General features: G+C 35.3%; 1 protein-coding gene across 2 annotated transcripts in view; it reads right to left on the reverse strand.

Moving 5' to 3' along the window:
- NUP155 (nucleoporin 155) overlaps window positions 1-19,629 on the reverse strand; it is a 59,117-nt gene that overhangs the window by 18,957 nt on the left and 20,531 nt on the right. For both annotated transcript variants that reach the window (XM_019930129.3, XM_019930130.3), the window contains exons 12-21: window positions 18,633-18,733; window positions 16,139-16,309; window positions 13,761-13,871; window positions 12,792-12,886; window positions 11,631-11,719; window positions 11,095-11,157; window positions 10,426-10,573; window positions 9,251-9,317; window positions 8,062-8,177; window positions 2,405-2,502 (exon numbers count right to left, since the gene is read on the reverse strand). In XM_019930129.3, the coding sequence (XP_019785688.1) occupies window positions 2,405-2,502; window positions 8,062-8,177; window positions 9,251-9,317; window positions 10,426-10,573; window positions 11,095-11,157; window positions 11,631-11,719; window positions 12,792-12,886; window positions 13,761-13,871; window positions 16,139-16,309; window positions 18,633-18,733 (1,059 nt within the window). The remainder of the gene's footprint in view (window positions 1-2,404; window positions 2,503-8,061; window positions 8,178-9,250; window positions 9,318-10,425; window positions 10,574-11,094; window positions 11,158-11,630; window positions 11,720-12,791; window positions 12,887-13,760; window positions 13,872-16,138; window positions 16,310-18,632; window positions 18,734-19,629) is intronic.

A 19,629-nucleotide genomic window follows, 5' to 3' on the forward strand; every position in this document is an offset into this window, starting at 1 on the left:
ACAACTCATGAAGTTTTGAAAAATGACAGGTTAAGTTGTTTTAAGTAAAACAACACTTTATCTCAAATAACGACAACTATAGTTAAGGTTGAAATCCTCATTGTTCTCCTTCCTCCCCTCATAGGCAACCATGATCATGAGTTGTTGAATTCAGTTTTATCCTCTCACTATATATAAGTGCTTCTGTGTGTATGCATACATAAACAGTAAAAATGTTGCTGTTTTTAGACAATTTACACCATTGCTTTTTCTGCCCAGTTATATTTTCAAGGCTACCCATACTGATAAGTAAAAATCTAGTATCAATACATTTATTTTAATTGCTGAGTGTTCCATTATGTAAGTATACCACAATTAGGTCCATTTTCCACATGAAGGACATTCCTGTTGTTTCCAATGTTTTGCTACTACAACAATAACGCAATAAATATCCTTAAAAAGTCTCCTCAAAAACACAGTCAGGTTTTGCTACGACTGTTTTTCAAATTAAGATGCATTGGTGAATCATGAAATCAATTCAGTCAATCATGACAGATTTTTTTTTTCCCCTTAAAAAGGAAATAGAATGAAAAAGGAAAAAAAATATTAGGGTATAAAATAGGTATAGTTATTTCTTAAAATTCTGTTGTGTGTATATGCTTTTAAACATCTGGGTCATAATATAAAAATTATTACTTATTGTGGGGAAAATGTCTGATAAAGACTGTTCCTGAATATATACCTAGAAGTGAAACTGCTGGCTTTGAATGCATATGCATTTTTAGCTTTTAATATATATGATCAAACTGCTCTCCAAAGTGGTTATTTCAGTGCATACTGTCAGCAATTTGAATGCTCCCCTTTGTATAAATCCTTACCAATGCTTGTATTTTGTCAAGTTTACTTGAAAAGAAGTACTGAAAGAAGAATTTACAAAGTAGTGAACAGAAAACTAGGTCCAGCAGGAAGGAAAGAAAGTACGTTGGAACAAAAGTAAATAGCTGAGTCTTAACTAGCAAAGTTCTATCAGCCAGAATAATTGGCTCAAACAATGGAAGGCAAAAGAACTTAAAAAAAAAACTGAATGGCAGGCAAAATTTAAACAATATTTTATTACTATGCCAATTCACATCTGGAATAATTATTGGTTATAAGAACTTTTCAGTTCCCTTGCTGTTTCCTTAGTTGTTACTTTTTTATAATAAATAAAAAAACACAACCTAACATTTGATTCACATTTTTAACTCTCCAAGAAATACCACTTCACACACATTAGGATAGAAATGGTTTTTAAAAAAAAGAAAGAGAAAAATTATTGGTGACAATGTGGAGGAATTGGAATATTTTGTGTACTACCAGTGGAAATGTACCAATACAACGGTATAGTTGCTATGGAAAAGTTATGGTGGCTCCTCAAAAAATTAAAAACAGAATTACACATAATCCAGCAATTACACTTCAGGATATATAATAAAACAATTAAAAGTAGGGACTCAAATTTCTATTTGTACACCATGTTCATAGCAGGATTATTCACAATACCCCAAAGATGAAGGCAACCTAAGTGTCCACCAAGAAATGAAAGGATAAACAAAATGTGGTTGATACACACAATGGAGTACTATTCAGTCTCAGAAAGGAAGGAAATTCCAACACATGCCACTACATATGTGAACTCTGAAGACATTATATGCTAAGTGAAATAAGGCAGTCACACAAAAAAACAAATACTATATGACTCCACTTACATGAGGTACACAGGGTAGTAAAATTCAAAGACAGGAAAAAAAAAAGGTGACTGTCAGGGGTTGGGGGCAGGGGAAAATGGGGAGTTATTGTTTCATGGGTACAGAGTTTCAGACTAGAAAGATGAAAACATTCTGGAGATGGATAGTGGTGCTTTTTGCAATCACCATGCTACAGGAAATCATGTGAACTTAACTTACTGAATGCCACTGAACTGTACACTTAAAAATGGTTAAAACGGTAAATTTTATGTTATGTATATTTTAGCACAATAAAAAAATTCATTAAAAAAAGGTGTGTATCGGGGAATTCCCTGGTGGTCCAGCGGTTAGGACTCCTCGCTTCCATTGCAGGGGGCCTGGGTTCGATCCCTCGTCGGGGAACTAAGATCCCACAGGCCACGGGATGCAGCACTCCCCCTGCCCCCAAAAAAAGTTAAAAAAAAAAAGTGTGTGTCATGTTTTCTGGTGGCAGAAATGAAAATCTTTTATGAGCTGAAAGTTGTGGAAATACATGATGTCCATATCATCTTACTTTTCAAATCACACTAATATTACTTTAATAAAAACATTTGTTACCATAAACGATCTTATCAAGAGATGTCCACTCTTTTCTATTCACCTAATAAAACTCTTTACTGGGGTCATGTACATTTAACTATTCAGAAGCAATAATTTACCATGAAACTTCCTCTGCAGCTCCTGTTGCATTTGCTGGGTATTTCCATTTTCAGGGCGCATGAATCCTATCAGCCTCTGCTGCACTTTGGCAGTAGTACTGAAACAAAAATTCCAGAAAGTATATTCAAAGGGTTGTGCAATTATCACCACAACTTAATTTTAGAACATTTTTACTCACTTTCCATTAGCAGACAATTCTCATTTCCCCCGCCCTACCCTAAGCAACAGCTCATCTACTTTCTGATTCTATAAATTTGCCTATTCTGTATATAGTGAACTGGAATATGTTGTAAATATTCTTTTCCTCTGTAGATTAGTGAAATAATCACTGACAAATCAATACAACAATTTACACCTGGAGCATTTTAATCTCTCAGATGCTTAAATTTTCACTGAGAGTAAATGGTTAATAATAATAGCTTCCATTTATCAAACACTTGCATTCTGTCCCCACCAATGATTTAACATAATACAACAACTCTATAAGGTACATATTATTAAGAATACCATTTTACAGATATGAAAACTTCAGGACAAAAGTGAAAAGCAAAGAACCTGCTGTCAGGAAATACTGGTCACTGAGAGAAATGAGCTAATAAAAGCATTTGGTGCTCATTTGGTGAAGAATCTGATTATTTCAGGTTTTAATGCAACTTCAGGGATGCAAAGAAAAGAATGATGAACTTAAACAAAAAATGTATATACAAAACAGAAACAGACTCACAGGCATAGAAAACAAACTAGTGGTTACTAAGTGGGAGAGAGAAGAGGGAAGGGGCATATTACAGGTAGGAGATTAAGAGATACAAAATACTATGTAAAAAATAGATAAGCAAAAAGGATGTACTGTATAGCACAGGGAATTACAGCCATTATTTTGTAATAACTTCCAATGGAGTATAATCTGTAAAAATATTGAATCACAATGCTGTACACCTGAAACCAATATAATACTGTAAATGGACTATACTTCCATTTAAAATAAAAAAGAGGGACTTCCCTGGCAGTCAAGTGGTTAAGACTCCATGCAGGGAGCACGGGTTCGATCCCTGATGGGGGAACTAAGATCCTGCAAGCCATGGAGCATGGCAAAAAAAAAAAGTATGACTACTGAAGCTATAACAGGTACACTGTCGGATGAGGTTCATAAGTGATTAAGTCAATGTTGTTAGAAAACAAAATTTTTAGGGTAAAAGCAATACAACTATACTATAAAAGAAACTGAGCAAATTCTCTTTAATCTTAAAGCTGAACTGAAAAACAATACAAACTCATAATTTTGTTGTTTTAAAAAAAATAAAAAACAAAACAACGTATAGCACGACCAGTAGGAATTAATACCTCTAGCTGTAGTCTCTAATACCCTTTCCTACCAAAAGAAACTAGGGCTCCCTAGAGAAATGGCCAAATCCAGTTCTAGGGCAAGAATTGTACCAAATGAGCCTGAAATGTCCTGTCACGCTAGAAAGCAAAGATGCTACCAAATACTGTCAAAAAGGACTCAGAGCAGTCTGAAGAGGCAAAAGGTTGGGATAATTTTCCATTGGAAAAACAACCTGCAATGGATTAAAACACATTAAATACGTTTGAAACCAGATTCACATAATGATACTAAATAAAAAACTCAACTGATGGTGCTGGCCAAGATGGAGTAAGCCTGTTACAGTCTCTCTCATTTGGACACGATACAAAAAGCAACTATTCACCTGAGGACTCTAATAGCACACAGATTGATGAGGGGAAGTCAAAACTCGAATGATAATCCATATGGAGGTGAGTATACTGGGTTCCCCCCAATTCCTTTATCTTCAGGCTTTGTCCAAAGGTGAACTGAGTCTCAAAACAGTATGGTGAGTAAAACTCCCAAGGAACATTCAGCAACGTCTGGAGACATTTCGAGTCATAACTGGGGAGAGCTACTGGTATCTAGTAGGCAGAGGCCAAGGATAATCCTAAACATCCTACAATGCACAAGACAGTCCCCAGCACCAGGAGTTATCTAGTCTACAATGTCTACAGTGCCAAGGTTGAGAAACACTGGAGCAGAAGAACTGAGAAAAGGGGGCCGTGTGGTTCAAAAAGTTTGGAGGGAATCAGTTATTTCTCTTGATGCTTTGCCCCAAAGGCACCACCACTTCTGCAAAGCTGTATGATAAGACAGTGAAAACCGGGAGAAAACACTGACTTTCTATCCAGAGGACCAGTAAAAGAGGCCTCTGGGAGCTAGGGAATATATGGGAAATCAGAGCAAGAAGAGGCTGGAGGAGGAGATCCCCTAATTCTGAGGAAGACGAACACAACTTCTGGGCTCACCTCCCAGGCTGTATGTGCATGGAACATACCCAAAGAAGCAAAGCAAAGATACTAAGACTCTGAAGACCACACACTGTATGATTCCATTTATATGAAATGTCAAGAATATGTAAATCTACAGAGACAGAATACATTAGTAATTGTTTGGGGCTGAAGGGCAGAAATGGGGAGTGACTGCAAATGAACAAGACGGATGTGGTCTAAAAATGGATTGTTGTCATGACTGAAGAATTTCTATATATTTACTAAATCACTGAACCAATTTAAAACAAGTGAATTTTATGGTATGTAAGTTTTATCTTAAAAAGCTATTTAGGGGCTTCCCTGGTGGCGCAGTGGTTGGGGGTCCGCCTGCTGATGCAGGGGACACGGGTTCGTGTCCCGGCCTGGGAGGATCCCACATGCCGCTGAGCAGCTGGGCCCGTGAGCCATGGCCACTGAGCCTGCGCATCCGGAGCCCGTGCTCCGCAAAGGGAGAGGCCACGACAGTGAGAGGCCCGCGTACCGAAAAAAAAAAAAAAAAAAAAGCTATTTAAAAATTCCCATACTCGGTGAGACTAATGTTGTGAGGGTTGGTTGAAATTAGGAAATCTCTTAATAAAGGTAAGGAAAAAAATTATACAATCATCTCTATAAGATGTAGACAATACATTTGACATACTTCAATACTCACTTTATAAAAATACTCAATAAAATAGAAATGGATGGATACTTTCTTATCATGTTAAACTATATCTAGGCATCTTCTTTAGTGGGGAAACACTACACACTTTCCCATTGAAGTCAGGAGTAAGAGCAGGATGCACACCATTATCTCCACTCTTTAACACTATGTTGGAGATATTAGCCTATGCAGACAGAAGAAAGCAACTAGAGTTAGAAAGAAAATGGTAGAACTATCTCTATTTGCAGATGACAGGATGACATATTTGAAAAATCCAAAAAACCCAATGAAAAAAACTACTAAAAACAGTAAAGAGAAATTAGCAAAGTAGTAGGTTACAAAATCGAAGGTTATAATTGAGGCTATAATTGTAAATTCAATAAACTGCTTAGAAACTATTAACAGAAGAATAATATAATGGTGGAAAAGAAAAAGAAAAAAAAAAACACCTTCCAACTAAAATTCCAGCTATGTAGGAAGAAGGACAGTGGTAGAGGGTAGGGGAAGGAGGTAAGATAACAGATTCTGTTCAATTAATGATGACTGAGATGTATATTTTTCAGAATTTAAAACTAACTATCAGAAGAAGAAAAGTCATACATAAAACTTTTAAATCAATCCAGTAAAACGGAAGGGGAGAAAAACAAACAAACAAATCCCAAACCACAACAAAGTCCACAAGTTCAGGATGGTGAGAAACAGATCAAACATTTAATTAACCCCAACAAAATGAGATGGAGTTAAAAGACAAAGATTCTTTAACTGAATTAAAAAGTGGCAGGGGCTAGAAATCAATATATACATGTTAAGATACACTTAAAAGAGTTCTGAAGGCTAAAAATAATTGGTATAACCTTCTCAGGGGACAACCAAATACTACATACCAACATTTTTAAAAGCTCTTATATCCCAAAATTTTACTTCTAAAGAAATTCATCTGAATACTACTGAACAAGTACACAAACATGTATAAAGAATACTCACTGAACCCTGTTTATACCATCAAGAAATAGAAACAACCTAATTACGCATAGAGTTATACCACTAATTGCTTGAATATAATGGAATAACATGTAGCCAATACAAACAAAATTTATTCTATTGAGTTTTGGAATGCTCTAAAGAATATACTGAATGTAAACAATGTTTCACAAAAAGTATGCCTACCTAGATCCTATTTTTACAGTGGACTACTACTCAGCCATAAAAAAGAACGAAATTTTGTCATCTGCAGCAACATGGATGGACTTGCAGAGCATTATGCTAAGTGAAATAAATCAGAGAAAGACAAATACTGTATATCACTTATATGTAGAATCTAAAAAATACACAAGCTGGTGGATATAACAAAAAAGAAGCAGACTCACAGATACAGAGAACAAAACAAGTGGTCACCAGTGGGGAGGGGGTGGAGGGGTGGGCAATATAAGGGTAGGGGAGTGAGAGGTACAAACTTCTGGGTATAAGACAGGCTATGAGGATGTATTGTAAAACACAAGGAATATAGCCAATTATTTTTTAGTAACTGTAAATGGAGTATAAGCTTTAAAAATTGTATTAAAAAAGAAATGTATATGAATATATGAATATACATTCATATACATGTGTGTATATTCATATATTCATGTATGTTCACATATGATTTGAAAGTTTATATTGTCATACTTCAAATTAATTCATCAGGGGAGTGATGTGAATTTTTTACAAGTCCATATTACTTTTATAACAACAGCAACAAAAAATGTTCATCCTAAACATGTGTCCATGCAAAAACTTTTACAGGAATGTGCATATCAGCATTATTCATAATAGCCAAAAAGCTGAAACACAACATTGTAAATCAACTATACTTCAATAAAAAACAAAAAAATCAATTAAAAAAAAGAAAAAGAAAAAATGGTGAAACAAGGCAAATATGCATCAAACGATGAACTGAAAAATGAAACCAAGTACTGATATACACTACAATATATGAACATGAAAATATTATGCTAAGAGAAAAGCCAGAAACAAAAGGCCACATACTGTATATCTGCATTTACATAAAAGATCCAAAATATGGCAGATCCATAGAAAGAGACTGGATTAGTATTTGCCAGGGACTAGGGGAAAGACAACTTTGCAGTGTTACCAACTGAATGTTTGTGTCCCACCAAATTCATAGTAATCCTCAAAGCGATGGTATTTTTGGAGGTATGGCCTTTGGGAGGTAATTAAGTTTAGGTGAGCTCATGAAGGTGGAGACCCATGATAAGATTACTACCCTTCTAAGAAAAAACCAGAGGACTTGCTGTCTGGTTTTCTCTCTGCCATGTAATGACACAAAAAGAAAGCAGCTGTCTGCAAACCAGGAAGAAGGTCCTCACCAGAACTTGACCATGCTGGCACCCTATCTCAGACTTCCAGCCTCCAGAACTATGAAAAATAAATGTTTGTTGTCTAAGCCAGTCAGTTTATGGTATCTTTGTTATTTCAGCTTGAATTAAGACATGGAGTGACTGCTAATGGGCATAGGGTTTCTTTTTGGTGTGATGCAAATGTTCTGGAACTAGATAGTGGTGATGATAGTTTAACTTTATGAATATACTAAAAACCATGAAACTTTTTAAAAGGATGAATTTTATAACATGTAAATTAAATCTCAGAATAAAAAGGGAAATAAATCTTATTTATTCCTACTTTGGATTTCCTAATGGTCCTCCTGTAAACTGGGAGTTTCTGTCTAGAAATTCTTGCAAACCTTTCAGTTCTTGTAGCACTGACTCCAGCAGCTGGGAGGGAACACTACTTTCAATCTGAAAGAAAGGAAATATTTTCAAACATTTAAAAACAATGAAAAAAAAGCTTCTATAAAAAACACATATGCTGTATACCCATAATTGAACATGAAGTTTTAATTCTAAGGTACCCTATCTTCATAAACAGTAAAGTTATTTCTTTTATCAATTTATACTTGGTGACCAGAATAAAGGGCTAGACACCCACATCCCTCTACCCCCTGCTGCTCTGGTTTTAATGAGGTATAATTTACAGACAGTAAAATACACAAATCTTAAGTGAATACCTTGATAACTTTTTACATCTTTATATAGTCACCACCCAGATCACAATATTGGGTATTTCCAACACCCAAAAAAGTTCCCTATTGCCCCTTTTCTAGTCATTAGTCATTCTACCTCCTAGGTAACCAACCACTTTTCTTACCTCTATCATAGAATATAGACTGGTTTTTCCTGTTCGAAATTCACACAAATGAAATCACATACTATGTTAATACATTCTGATTCTGAGAAACTTTAAAATTTAGAACTTTAAAATAGAGTATCAGAGTTAAAAAGATGTTTAGTATCTTTCCATCTTAAAAAGAAAAAAAGCTTAAAATAAATTGCATGCATACTTCACATTAAAAAAAAACCTTTAATACCTGAATTTATGATAGTACAAATTTCTGTGTTTCTTAAAGCACTCTGGAAAGTACACCAATACATGGAAATTAGTGCTAGGTTCTTGGAGTTTGGGGGCATATAAGCAATACATTAAATTGTAACTTTGAGCAATATTAAGTATTAGGACTGATTCTATTTAGCCCCCATAACAATGTTATGAGGGAGATACATTCTCATTTTACTGTGAGATATCAGGCTCTGAAATGTTAAGAAATTTACACATCATTAGTAAGTGACAGAGCTGAGATGTAACTCAGGGGGTGAACAGTTTACTGGACGAGTACACAAACATGTATATAAAGGAATAATCATTGCATGTTGTTTATAACATCAAGAGATATAAAACAATCTACTTCCCCATTAATAACGTAAACTGGCTCCACAGAGATAATGGAATACTGTTATTTATATAACACACTTACTGCAGTGATCTCTCTGTTGCCACTCTTGAATATTCTCTCCACAACTAAACTAGCATCCCAGATGTTTCTGGAACAAAAAATGTTTTAATGATTGTGCTGTAGATGAATAAAAACAATTACAATAAGTAGTAAATTCCTTTCTATGTGTTTATTTAGTTTTTAAAGTGTAGCAATGACTTCATTTAACATTTTACTAAGTTATCTGAAAACAAAAAAAAAAAAAGGAAAATTTCCAAACCTGACAGATCTAAGTCATTTCACATAATGAAATACTGTTGAAGAAAAATCAAAGACCCTGGGTAATAAATTGGAAACAAGGAAGCTTATAAAGTGAGTTCTGCACTGTTTCACATTTTTAAGCAAATGATTCATATGAAAGCATACAACTCAAATCTAAGAAAAATACACACCAGACATGATAATTAAGTGGATCTGGTAGAATGATTGAAAAATGGCTGTAATTCTTTATCCCTCCCCACACCTATTCTCTTTACAATATGACTCTGATGCCTCCTTTATAACGAGGAGTCTATTTCCCACTTTTTGAATCTGGGCTGGCTTGGAGATGTCCCCCTGCCAAGTAAGTCAGGCAGAAGTGATAGGAGACCTATTCTGAGCCCAGGCATCCTGAGGCTCTGCAAGTTTCTACTCTCTCTCATGGAACCTTACCACCACCAAGTCTATGATCCCTGACTAGCCTGCTAGAGGATGAGAGACCATGTGGAGAACAATCCAGCTGTCTCAGCTGAGGCCATTCTAGACCAACACACAAACATAACCCTAAACATGTGAGAGTCCAGCCAAGAGTGACACAACTCTCTTCAACCTCAAAGCTGATTTCAAATGCATAGTGGGCCTAGCCAAGACCAGAACTGCCTAACTGACTTGCAGACACATGTCACTGAGTTATGGGATGGTTTGTTACACTACATATTAGTATATACAGATATATTTTGAAGATATATATACATATATAAAACACAGTAACAAATACAGATGGTTAGATAATAAAAAAGCTGAATGACAGAAAACAATCTTATTAATGTACAAGTGAGCTTAAACTATAAGTAAAATTTAGTAGGCACAAATAATGTCCCAAATTTAAAGTTAAAAATGTTCAACTATACACAATAGAACAAGGTAATCAACAGTTAATTATCCCATGAAAAACTTACCCCATGATTCGAGAAAAGTAAATGCAAATACCATTGTGTTTTCCAGAGTACACAATCTCTGGTCCAGCCATACAACTCATACTTGTGGCCTGAGTTGCTGGATTTCCCATAGCACACACTGGAGTTGACATAGCAGGAGGATGAACACCTTGTACACAAGTAAGAAAAACAAATCTTAAAACTTAACATTAAATATTCAGAATTCTCAATAACCCAAGTCAGTTGTCCCTAGACCCATAGGTAAAGACAATTACAAAAATATTGAAATAAATAGTTATTTAATTTGGTTTTCCTTGATAAGAAGAGAGATTTAGACTTGGAGAGGAACTCCCAAGTTGGCTTTCAAGTGTGGGCAATGCAGGATGAAAAGGAAAGCAAGCTTGCAATCACTGCACATTAATGCTGGGAGTAAAACAGGACTAATTATACAGTTCAGGGCTGGTAATTAAGTCCTGATACTCAAAAAGGGGGCTTTCCAGGTCCACTAAGTAAAGGCATTCATGGCCAAATGCCAATACTTGCTTGGATGCCACTTCTATTAAACTACATTATTTTCAGGGGAATAGGACAAGTTAATCTTTCCCATTCTAAGCATTAAGAATAGTAATTCACAATGTTAGCTCCTCAAAAAGAATAGTAGTAGCAACCTAAAACAAAGAAAAGAGGTACCTTGAGATGGTGTTCCCAAAAAGGATGGATTCAGGTATGTACTACCACTAGGAATAGGAGAACCTAAAAAAGAAAGAAGAATATAAAGATTTATAAAATTATCTCCCAGTTTTTTTGTATCTGATCAAAATTAGACACAGAAACTGTTTCTAAGTGTAAGAGTGAGGAGTGGCACCACCCATAATATATTCAAGAATTAGGGACTCATTTCCCAGCAACTTTCTAACAATCCCCACTTTGGAAAACGTTGAGGTGGGAGTTTGTTATTAAACCTCTCAACTCTTTCCTTTTGAATAAATAACAAATGAGTTCTGTAAATACTACTGGTTATATCTTATTTTGTTTCCCAGTATACACTAAAGATTCAATATTAATATATCATAACACTAAGAGTCAGACATCTATAGAATTATTCCCTAATAATGCAGTAGCAGTAAAGAAAATACAATGAAATTTTTTATCCATTAAAATATACTACAAAGCTTCTAAAATTCAACTCTATTAGAAACAGTTTCATTTCAATGTTTCATACTCACCAGAGTAGACAGGAGACCCCAGGATGGGACCAACATTACTTGGAGCGGGGAGAGTGGCTGGAAATCTCATCTGTGCTTCACCACCATACCTATTTTTATGACAACAGGGGCTGAGTTTATTCAGTGAAACTATACATCTTAAAAGCTAGAACTGTTTCAAGTCCTGCTTAGCTTCAAAATAAATGCTTTAAACACTAGAGACTTTCCTGGTGGCACAGTGGTTAACAATCTGCCTGTAAATGCAGGGGACATGGGTTCAATCCCTGGTCCAGGAAGATCCCACACATCACAGAGCAACTAAGCCTGTGCACCACAACTACTGAGCCTGTGCTCTAAAGCCCGCGAGCCACAACTACTGAGCCCAAGCACCACAACTACTGAAGCCCACGTGCCTACAGCCCGTGCTCCGCAACAAGAGAAGCCACTGCAATGAGAAGCCTGTGCACCTCAATGAAGAGTAGTCCCCTTTCGCCGTAACTAGAGAAAGCCCACATGCAGCAACAAAGACCCGACGCGGCCATAAATAAATAAATAAATATTAAAAAAACATTAGAGACTTTAAATGCATTGTGTTGACAGTGAAATATACACAGATACATAATAAAATATTTAGTAAATGTTGACTTCAAATTGCTAACAAGAAGAATCATAAGGGACTCTGGCAATTTCTAAAGAAGAGTCTGCAATGCATAGAATGTATTTAATAAGTATATGGTACTGTAATTTTCATACTAGATTATGGTTAGACCACTCAAAAAATTCTTTTAAACAAAATTGCATTTTAAATTTATTCTTAGCTAAATATTTTCCAAATAATATCTCTTTGATATCAAGTTTTCTAAAAGTGACTCAATCTCTCAATGCAAATGATACACATAAAGCAGAACTGGTAGTGTTTGAGGAAGTAGAAAAGATAGATGAGATAATAACTGAGGTAGAAGACTAGACAAAAGAAGTTGGAGAAGAGAATCCAGAGAAAGAGTAACAATGCATAAATTATGCTAATCTAGTTGCTTCCAGTAGTATTATCACCTTTCCAATTTAAATTTTACTAACTTGCCTATATAGTTGCTCAACTGTTTTGCAAACCCTTAAACAACCACATTAGCCAATGCAACCATTAATAAAAAGTGGCCAAGAACAAAAGAAAGTGATATATACCTGAAGAAAGCCCGAGTGGCCCAAGCAGATACTTCTCTGTCACAGGCAGCAGTGGAACAAGCAAGAATAAGGCAAGTTGCACAGGCCTGGTCTTCCTGTAAAAAAAGAGTATCTTTCCTTATGTAAAACATAAACATTTCAAAAGAAGTTTTGTTTACTTCTGTATCCAGTGTTTAAACCCGTGCCTAGCACAGAGCAGGTACTTGATAAATATTTGCTGAATGAATGAAATCAGCTGGTATGAAAAAGGAGAAGTAAACACTATTGGTTTTAAAGTTTATCATAGGTGCTGTTATTAAAGGATGGTCTCTTTTTCTTTTTATCTAGATTCTACTTTAGTTTCTGGTTTAGTCCCCCACTACTCCCGGGTTTTTTTCTCATGGTGTTTTAACCTTTTAGAAAATAACAATAATAGCTAACATTTATTAAGTACTTGTCATGTGCCAGGCACTATTTTAAGAGTTTAGAGCATATTAATCCTCACTCCACATATTATAATTTAATACACATGAGGAAATGGAAGCTCAGAGAATTCAAGTAATCTACTCTGATGGTGGAGCTGGTAGTTTGAATTCAGAGTGTGTATATTTAACTTTGATCTGATATTCCTGATTTTAAACTAAGCATTCCCAGTTTTACCTCATCATTTCTAGTTGTGGCTTAAAAAAAAAAAGTTTTTAATTAAAAAAGTTATTTATCTATAAATATCTTGTCCTTTTAATAAAAATACATTCATCATATAATTTGAACATCACACTCTTACTAGTACACTTTAATGATAAGAATTTATCAAAAACAGAACAAAAATCTGAGCATTTACCATAAACCCTTATAGCATATTAATACTGCTCCCAAGTACCAGTACACATACAGTGATTAAGGCAAAGAAAGGAAGACTAGTATTAACCACAGTATTTTGATCCTAACTTACATAATATCATCACAATAAAAAAAGGTATAAATAATTACCTGATGTAATTTAAAGAATCTTTCAATCTCTTCTCCATCTCCACCCACATTACTCACAAGTAGATGCCTCAGTTGATCTACAGGTCTAAGTTTATGAAACATAAGACTCCCCTAAGAAGTTCAAAAAGAAAGAGGATGAATAATAGATTTATCAAGCATGGCTAGTAGCAACTGACCTTGCTACCTTATTTAATAAAAGCAATGAAACAAAAAAGTAACTTCAAGAATATGAAGTAAACTGGTCAAAAAGATCATCTACACTTCAATTCCTAGCCTATACTAGATCTATATATCCATGCAGAAAACTTAATAAGAGAACACTGCCCCTCCCCGCTAAAAAATAAAGCAAAAGGGTGCAGGCTCTGTCAGACACAAACATATTATAAACCTTTATCTTATGCATGGTATTAGCACATGAATAAACAGTCAGATAAGTGGAACAAAACAGAAAGTTCTGATATAGGCTCAAGTAAGCACTAGAACTTAATATATGATAAAAGCTGCCCCTCAAATTAAAGGATCAAAGTTAGATATTTCATTAATCATGTTGGCACAAGTATGTCCACTTTGGGAAAAAATGAAGCTGGATCCATACTCATACCTAAAACAGGATAAATTCCAAACAGACAGGACAAAATAAAACTGTAATAGTAGTAGAAGAAACTCTGGGTGAATTATTTTATGAACTTCAGAGTGCGGATGGTCTTTTTTTTTTTAAACTTCAATAGAAATCCCCCCAAAAAACTGAGTATTTCAACTACTTATAAACTTATCCACATGGGAAAAAAAATCTCAGTGAACAAAATAAGATGGCAAACCAGGAAAAATATCTGAGACTAAATCACAAAAAGTTAGTTTCCTTGACATATAAAGAGCCTCTATAAATAAAAAAGAAAAAGACAACTTAATAGAAAAGTGGATATAGAACAGGAACAGACAATTCACAGAAAAATAAACACTAGAACAGACAGTCAATCTCACTCTTAATACGATGGTATATTGTACTTGCACAGGATGTAAGGAAACAAGCACTCAACATTCACTGATAGTGAATGTATGTATATATACAGGGAACTTGGCAACATCTATCAAATTGATAAACACACATACTTTTTGATCCAGTAGATGTAATTCTACAGCTTTACTCACACACAGGCAAAACGATATATGCACAACGTTGCAGCATTATTTTTTTTTATTTTTATTTTTTTGTGGTACGCCGGCCTCTCACTGTTGTGGCCACTCCCATTGCGGAGCACAGGCTCCGGACGCACAGGCCCAGAGGCCATGGCTCACGGGCCTAGCCGCTCCGCAGCATGTGGGACATTCCCGGACCGGGGCATGAACCCGTGTCCTCTGCATCAGCAGGCGGACTCTCAACCACTGCGCCACCAAGGAAGTCCGCAGCATTATTTTTAAAGGCAAAAGATGATCTATTAATAGGGGCCTAGTTAAATATGGTACATCCATATAAAGGAATGCCTTTCAAATATAAAATAGAATGAGAAAGTTCTTTATATATTACTATGGAAAGATATCTGAAATGTATCTTTGAAACATAAAAAGCAAAGTATAAAACAGTGCATACAATATGCTAATGTGTGTTTATAAATATACTTATATTGTTTGTATATTGATATCATAACATACCTCTGGAAAGATATAGATTCTGATGACATGGGTGTCGGTAGGGAGGGGACCCAAACCAGAAGGGAGATTTTATTGTGTATACCCCTCTGCTTACCAGTGGAATTGTCAATGCATCGCTACTCAAAAAATAAATACTAAAAGATTCTTTTTTTAACAAGTGAGGACTACATGATAAGAAATAAACATAGCTTGTTTTACTAATTTTATGCTGAATACTATTGATAGAAATGCTACTTTAGAAAAAGTATAATAGCAATACTTTATAAACAGCAAGCTCTTGGATTTCCCTGGTGGCGCAGTGGTTAAAAATCCGCCTGCCAATGCAGGGGACACAGGTTTGAGCCCTGGTCCAGGAAGATCCCACATGCCGCGGAGCAACTACTGAGCCTGTGCTCTAGAGCTCTAGAGCCTGCAAGCCACAACTATTGAGCCCGCGTGCCACAACTACTGAAGCCCGTGTGCCTAGAGCCCGTGCTCCACAACAAAGAGAAGCCAACGCAATGAGAAGCCTGTGCACTGCAATGAAGAGTAGCCCCCCCTTGCCACAACTAGAGAAGGCCCGCATTTTTGGTATTTATAAACTATTCCTTAAGAATATTTTAAGAATAAACATTCCTAAGTACTTAGGTAAACGACTCTATTAAGCAACTACTGCAGAATACTTTGACCAAAACGTTAAATATGGCTTCTCTTCTTTTTCTCTCCACCTTAACAGATGATGTAAATACCTGTGCTGAGAGGAGAACAAACTTCTTTGGAGGCAACATGTGCTGCTGTACAACAACTGGTGAGTCAGTTATGGGAATATGATCCTTATTTAAGGGTGTGATTATCTTATCTACTTTGAACTCATCTATTGCAGAAAGAGCCCAGGAATGACCATCAACACGAGTAGTCATCTATGTAGAAGAAACAAACGTTTTATACATATTATTAAAGTTACATGAGGCAAAACCTTCTAAAAAAGAATAATACAATCTTTAAATAATGTAGGGTTTAACAGATTAATAATAATACATCAGCACGAATATTCTCAAAAGTCTGTATTTAATTTTCTAATGTCTATTCTTTTAATCAGGCATCTTCTATGATAGTAAATCTTTTCATACCAGAAGACAAAGGCAAAATTTTCTTAGGATGAACTATAAATAGTATTTACTAAAATTACAATGTTTTCAGTAACTGAAGACTATACCTTCTACCCTCTTTCCAGGGTAAATTGATCTACACTGGTAGGTTCAGTGCTCAAATCTGCTGACATACAGTTTTTGTTTTCTTCTGAAGTTACATCTGCTTTCTAAACTAAGATACTCTCTAAAAAAAAGTGTCTAGTCTTCTAAAATATTTTATTATAAAAAATTTTAAGCATTAATAAAATGTTGAAAGTACAATAAATGTCCATATGCCTGATACCTAGATTCAACAATTGATAGCATTTTGCCCTATTTGCTTTCTTCTTTCTATATTTTTTCATTTACTGAACCATTTGAAAGTTATGAATATCATGTCACCACTAAATACTTTTGCATGCACCTCTTAAAAATAAGGATGTTTTCTAACATAACCACTATACTATCCTAACATGTAAGAATATTAACATTTCTCTAATACAATCTAATGCCCAGTCAATACAGAATTTTTCCATTGACTTAATGTCTTGTATAGCTGTTTTTGGGAGACCAGAATTTGATTAAAGTTCATGAGCTATATTTATATATATATATTTAAAGTCCACATTTGTTTGAGAACTCAAGTATTATAGAGGTGAAGTGATATGATATATATGATATATAGTATCTACTTTAAAAGTAGCTAACGTTTATCGAGTGCTTCCTGTGTGCCAGGTAGTGTTCTCAGCACCTTACACACATGAACTCATTTAATCCCACAACCATCCCACAGAGGTAGGTACTATTAAAACTGTTATAGATTAGGAAATTGAGGACCAGAGACACGTTAGTCCTCTGAGTCACTGCTTTGAGGAAATAGAGCCAGATTTCAAACCTGCACCCGCTAACACTGTGCTCCCATCAAGACAGGGTTTATATCTTCCTCAGTTCTGAATCCTTACAGTCTGTCGCATAATGAGGCAACACAGTATGTGCTCAGTAAAGTTCAAAGGATAAAGAAAAGAATTTGAGAAAGGTGCTCCTTGCCTCCATACCTACCTCCTGACTCTACCCCAGCTGCTTAGGCCATGTAAGCAACTTGGAAGAGTCCATTCAAACCATGCCCCCATTCCCAGGAACTGGTTCTTCCTCCTCCCATCTACACACACCTTTTCCCACTCCCCCTAACCAGACGGGTTCACGTTTGAAAATAACCAGAAGCAGCTAGTGACACTAGAACCAAAATGCCTTTAAAGAGATGGCTCCAAAGAGAGTCTCAGACATTCACACCCTAGTGGGGGTTGGTCTATCTCGTTTGATCAGCAGCCTCTGGGGGCAGGTAACATGAGCTATGCTAGGGCATCTAGGAGGACAGATGGGAGTGGAGTAGGGGACAGCAAGGGGAGTGAGTAGAGATGGCCTCCTCTCAGCATCTCCTGGGCTGGGGGCTGGGGTGGGTGGCCTAGGTGTGGGATTGGGCCACAATAGGCCGGGGCCGCACCTCTCACCCAGGACCTCTCTGCTGACTTCGTGGTATACGTGATATTTACTTTTAAAACACAATCAAGTGTTTGTGTGTATACATTTATATACGTGGGGAAGAGATATGAAACAAGATGGAGAAATGGGTAATTTCTTAATGTGGGGTTCAGTTTACCATTCTATTTTTTGCATATATTTGAAATTTTCTATAATTAAAAGAAAAAACGTTAAATATTTAGGCGGAACTACAAATTAAAGAGATCATAAGAATAAAATTCTAAGTCATAACTATAATGCACGGCCTCATAATAACTAAAAATATAATATATTTAAGTGGGACAAAGATCATTTCAGAAAAGATATAGGCATTTTCAGGTACATTATGAAGAACATTCTAAAAGGGTTCCAATGTTTTTTGTTAAAGGTGTTTTTAACGAGTACCATAATGACTTCTAATCTCACAGAGGAAAAACAAAAAATTAACAGTATATACTTCTTTTCAGTATGACTGCTAATCATATTAGATTATTAGAAGCAAACAGTAATAAATCAGAAGATAAAGTTTCTCATAATTTTATTCTTCACTTAAAATTATGTAAAAAATTCTTTATAATCTCTCAGGATAACTTACCTGGGTTTCCATCATTGGCTTTTGGAAAGGAAATGTATCATGGTTGACACACCACAAAATGTCATTATCTTCATTTTCTGAGGCTGCCATCAGTAGAATACCTAAAAGTTTAATATGTAAAATCTTATATGATGTCAAATAATATATATCCTCAATAATCATAATTATTATATTAGTGACATTAATAATTAGTGACATTAATACAGATACATAAATATACAGCATTAATCTTTATAAATAAACAAGTCACAAAATAAACAAAAATAAATCCCCTAAAAGGATATATAATTAGTGCCAGGGTAGCATTATTAAGTGTTCTAGACCTTATACTGCATTTCTTTCAGGTAAACACAACTTTTTTTTTCACATTTTAACATTTCTAAAGTTACCATACGATCCAGCATTCCATTCTTAGGTATATAGCCAAAAGAAATGAAAATGTGTCCACTCAAAAACTTGTACATAAATGTTTATAACAACATCATTCATCATAGCCAAAAAAGAGAAACAACCCAAATGCCCACCCAATGCTGAATGGGTAATTATAATGTGGTACACTCACACAATGAAATATTATTCAGCAAAAAAAAAAAAAAAAAAAAAAGAACCTGCTACAATAGGTAAACCTTGAAAGCATTATGCTAAGTGAAAGAAGCCAGTCCTATATTTTCCAACTCCATTTAAATGAAATGTCCAAAACAGGCAAATCCATAGAAACAGAAAGTAGACTAGTGATTTCCCAGGGCTGGGAGAAGGGGGAAATAGGGAGTGACAGCTAATGGGTACAGGGTTTCTTTCTGCAGTGACGAAAATGTTCCGAAATTAGATAGTAGTGATCGTTGTACAACTCCATGAATAAACTAAACACTAATAGATTGTACATTTTAAAAGGTATGTAAATTATATCTCAATTAAAGCTGTTATTAAAAATGCTATGAAGGTACATGATACAATGTACTTGAAAAAATTCTATTTGTGAAGGAAAGTTTAATTTGGG

Source organism: Tursiops truncatus, chromosome 3 (assembly GCF_011762595.2).
Source record: "Tursiops truncatus isolate mTurTru1 chromosome 3, mTurTru1.mat.Y, whole genome shotgun sequence".
NCBI classification, from domain to species: Eukaryota; Metazoa; Chordata; class Mammalia; order Artiodactyla; family Delphinidae; genus Tursiops; species Tursiops truncatus.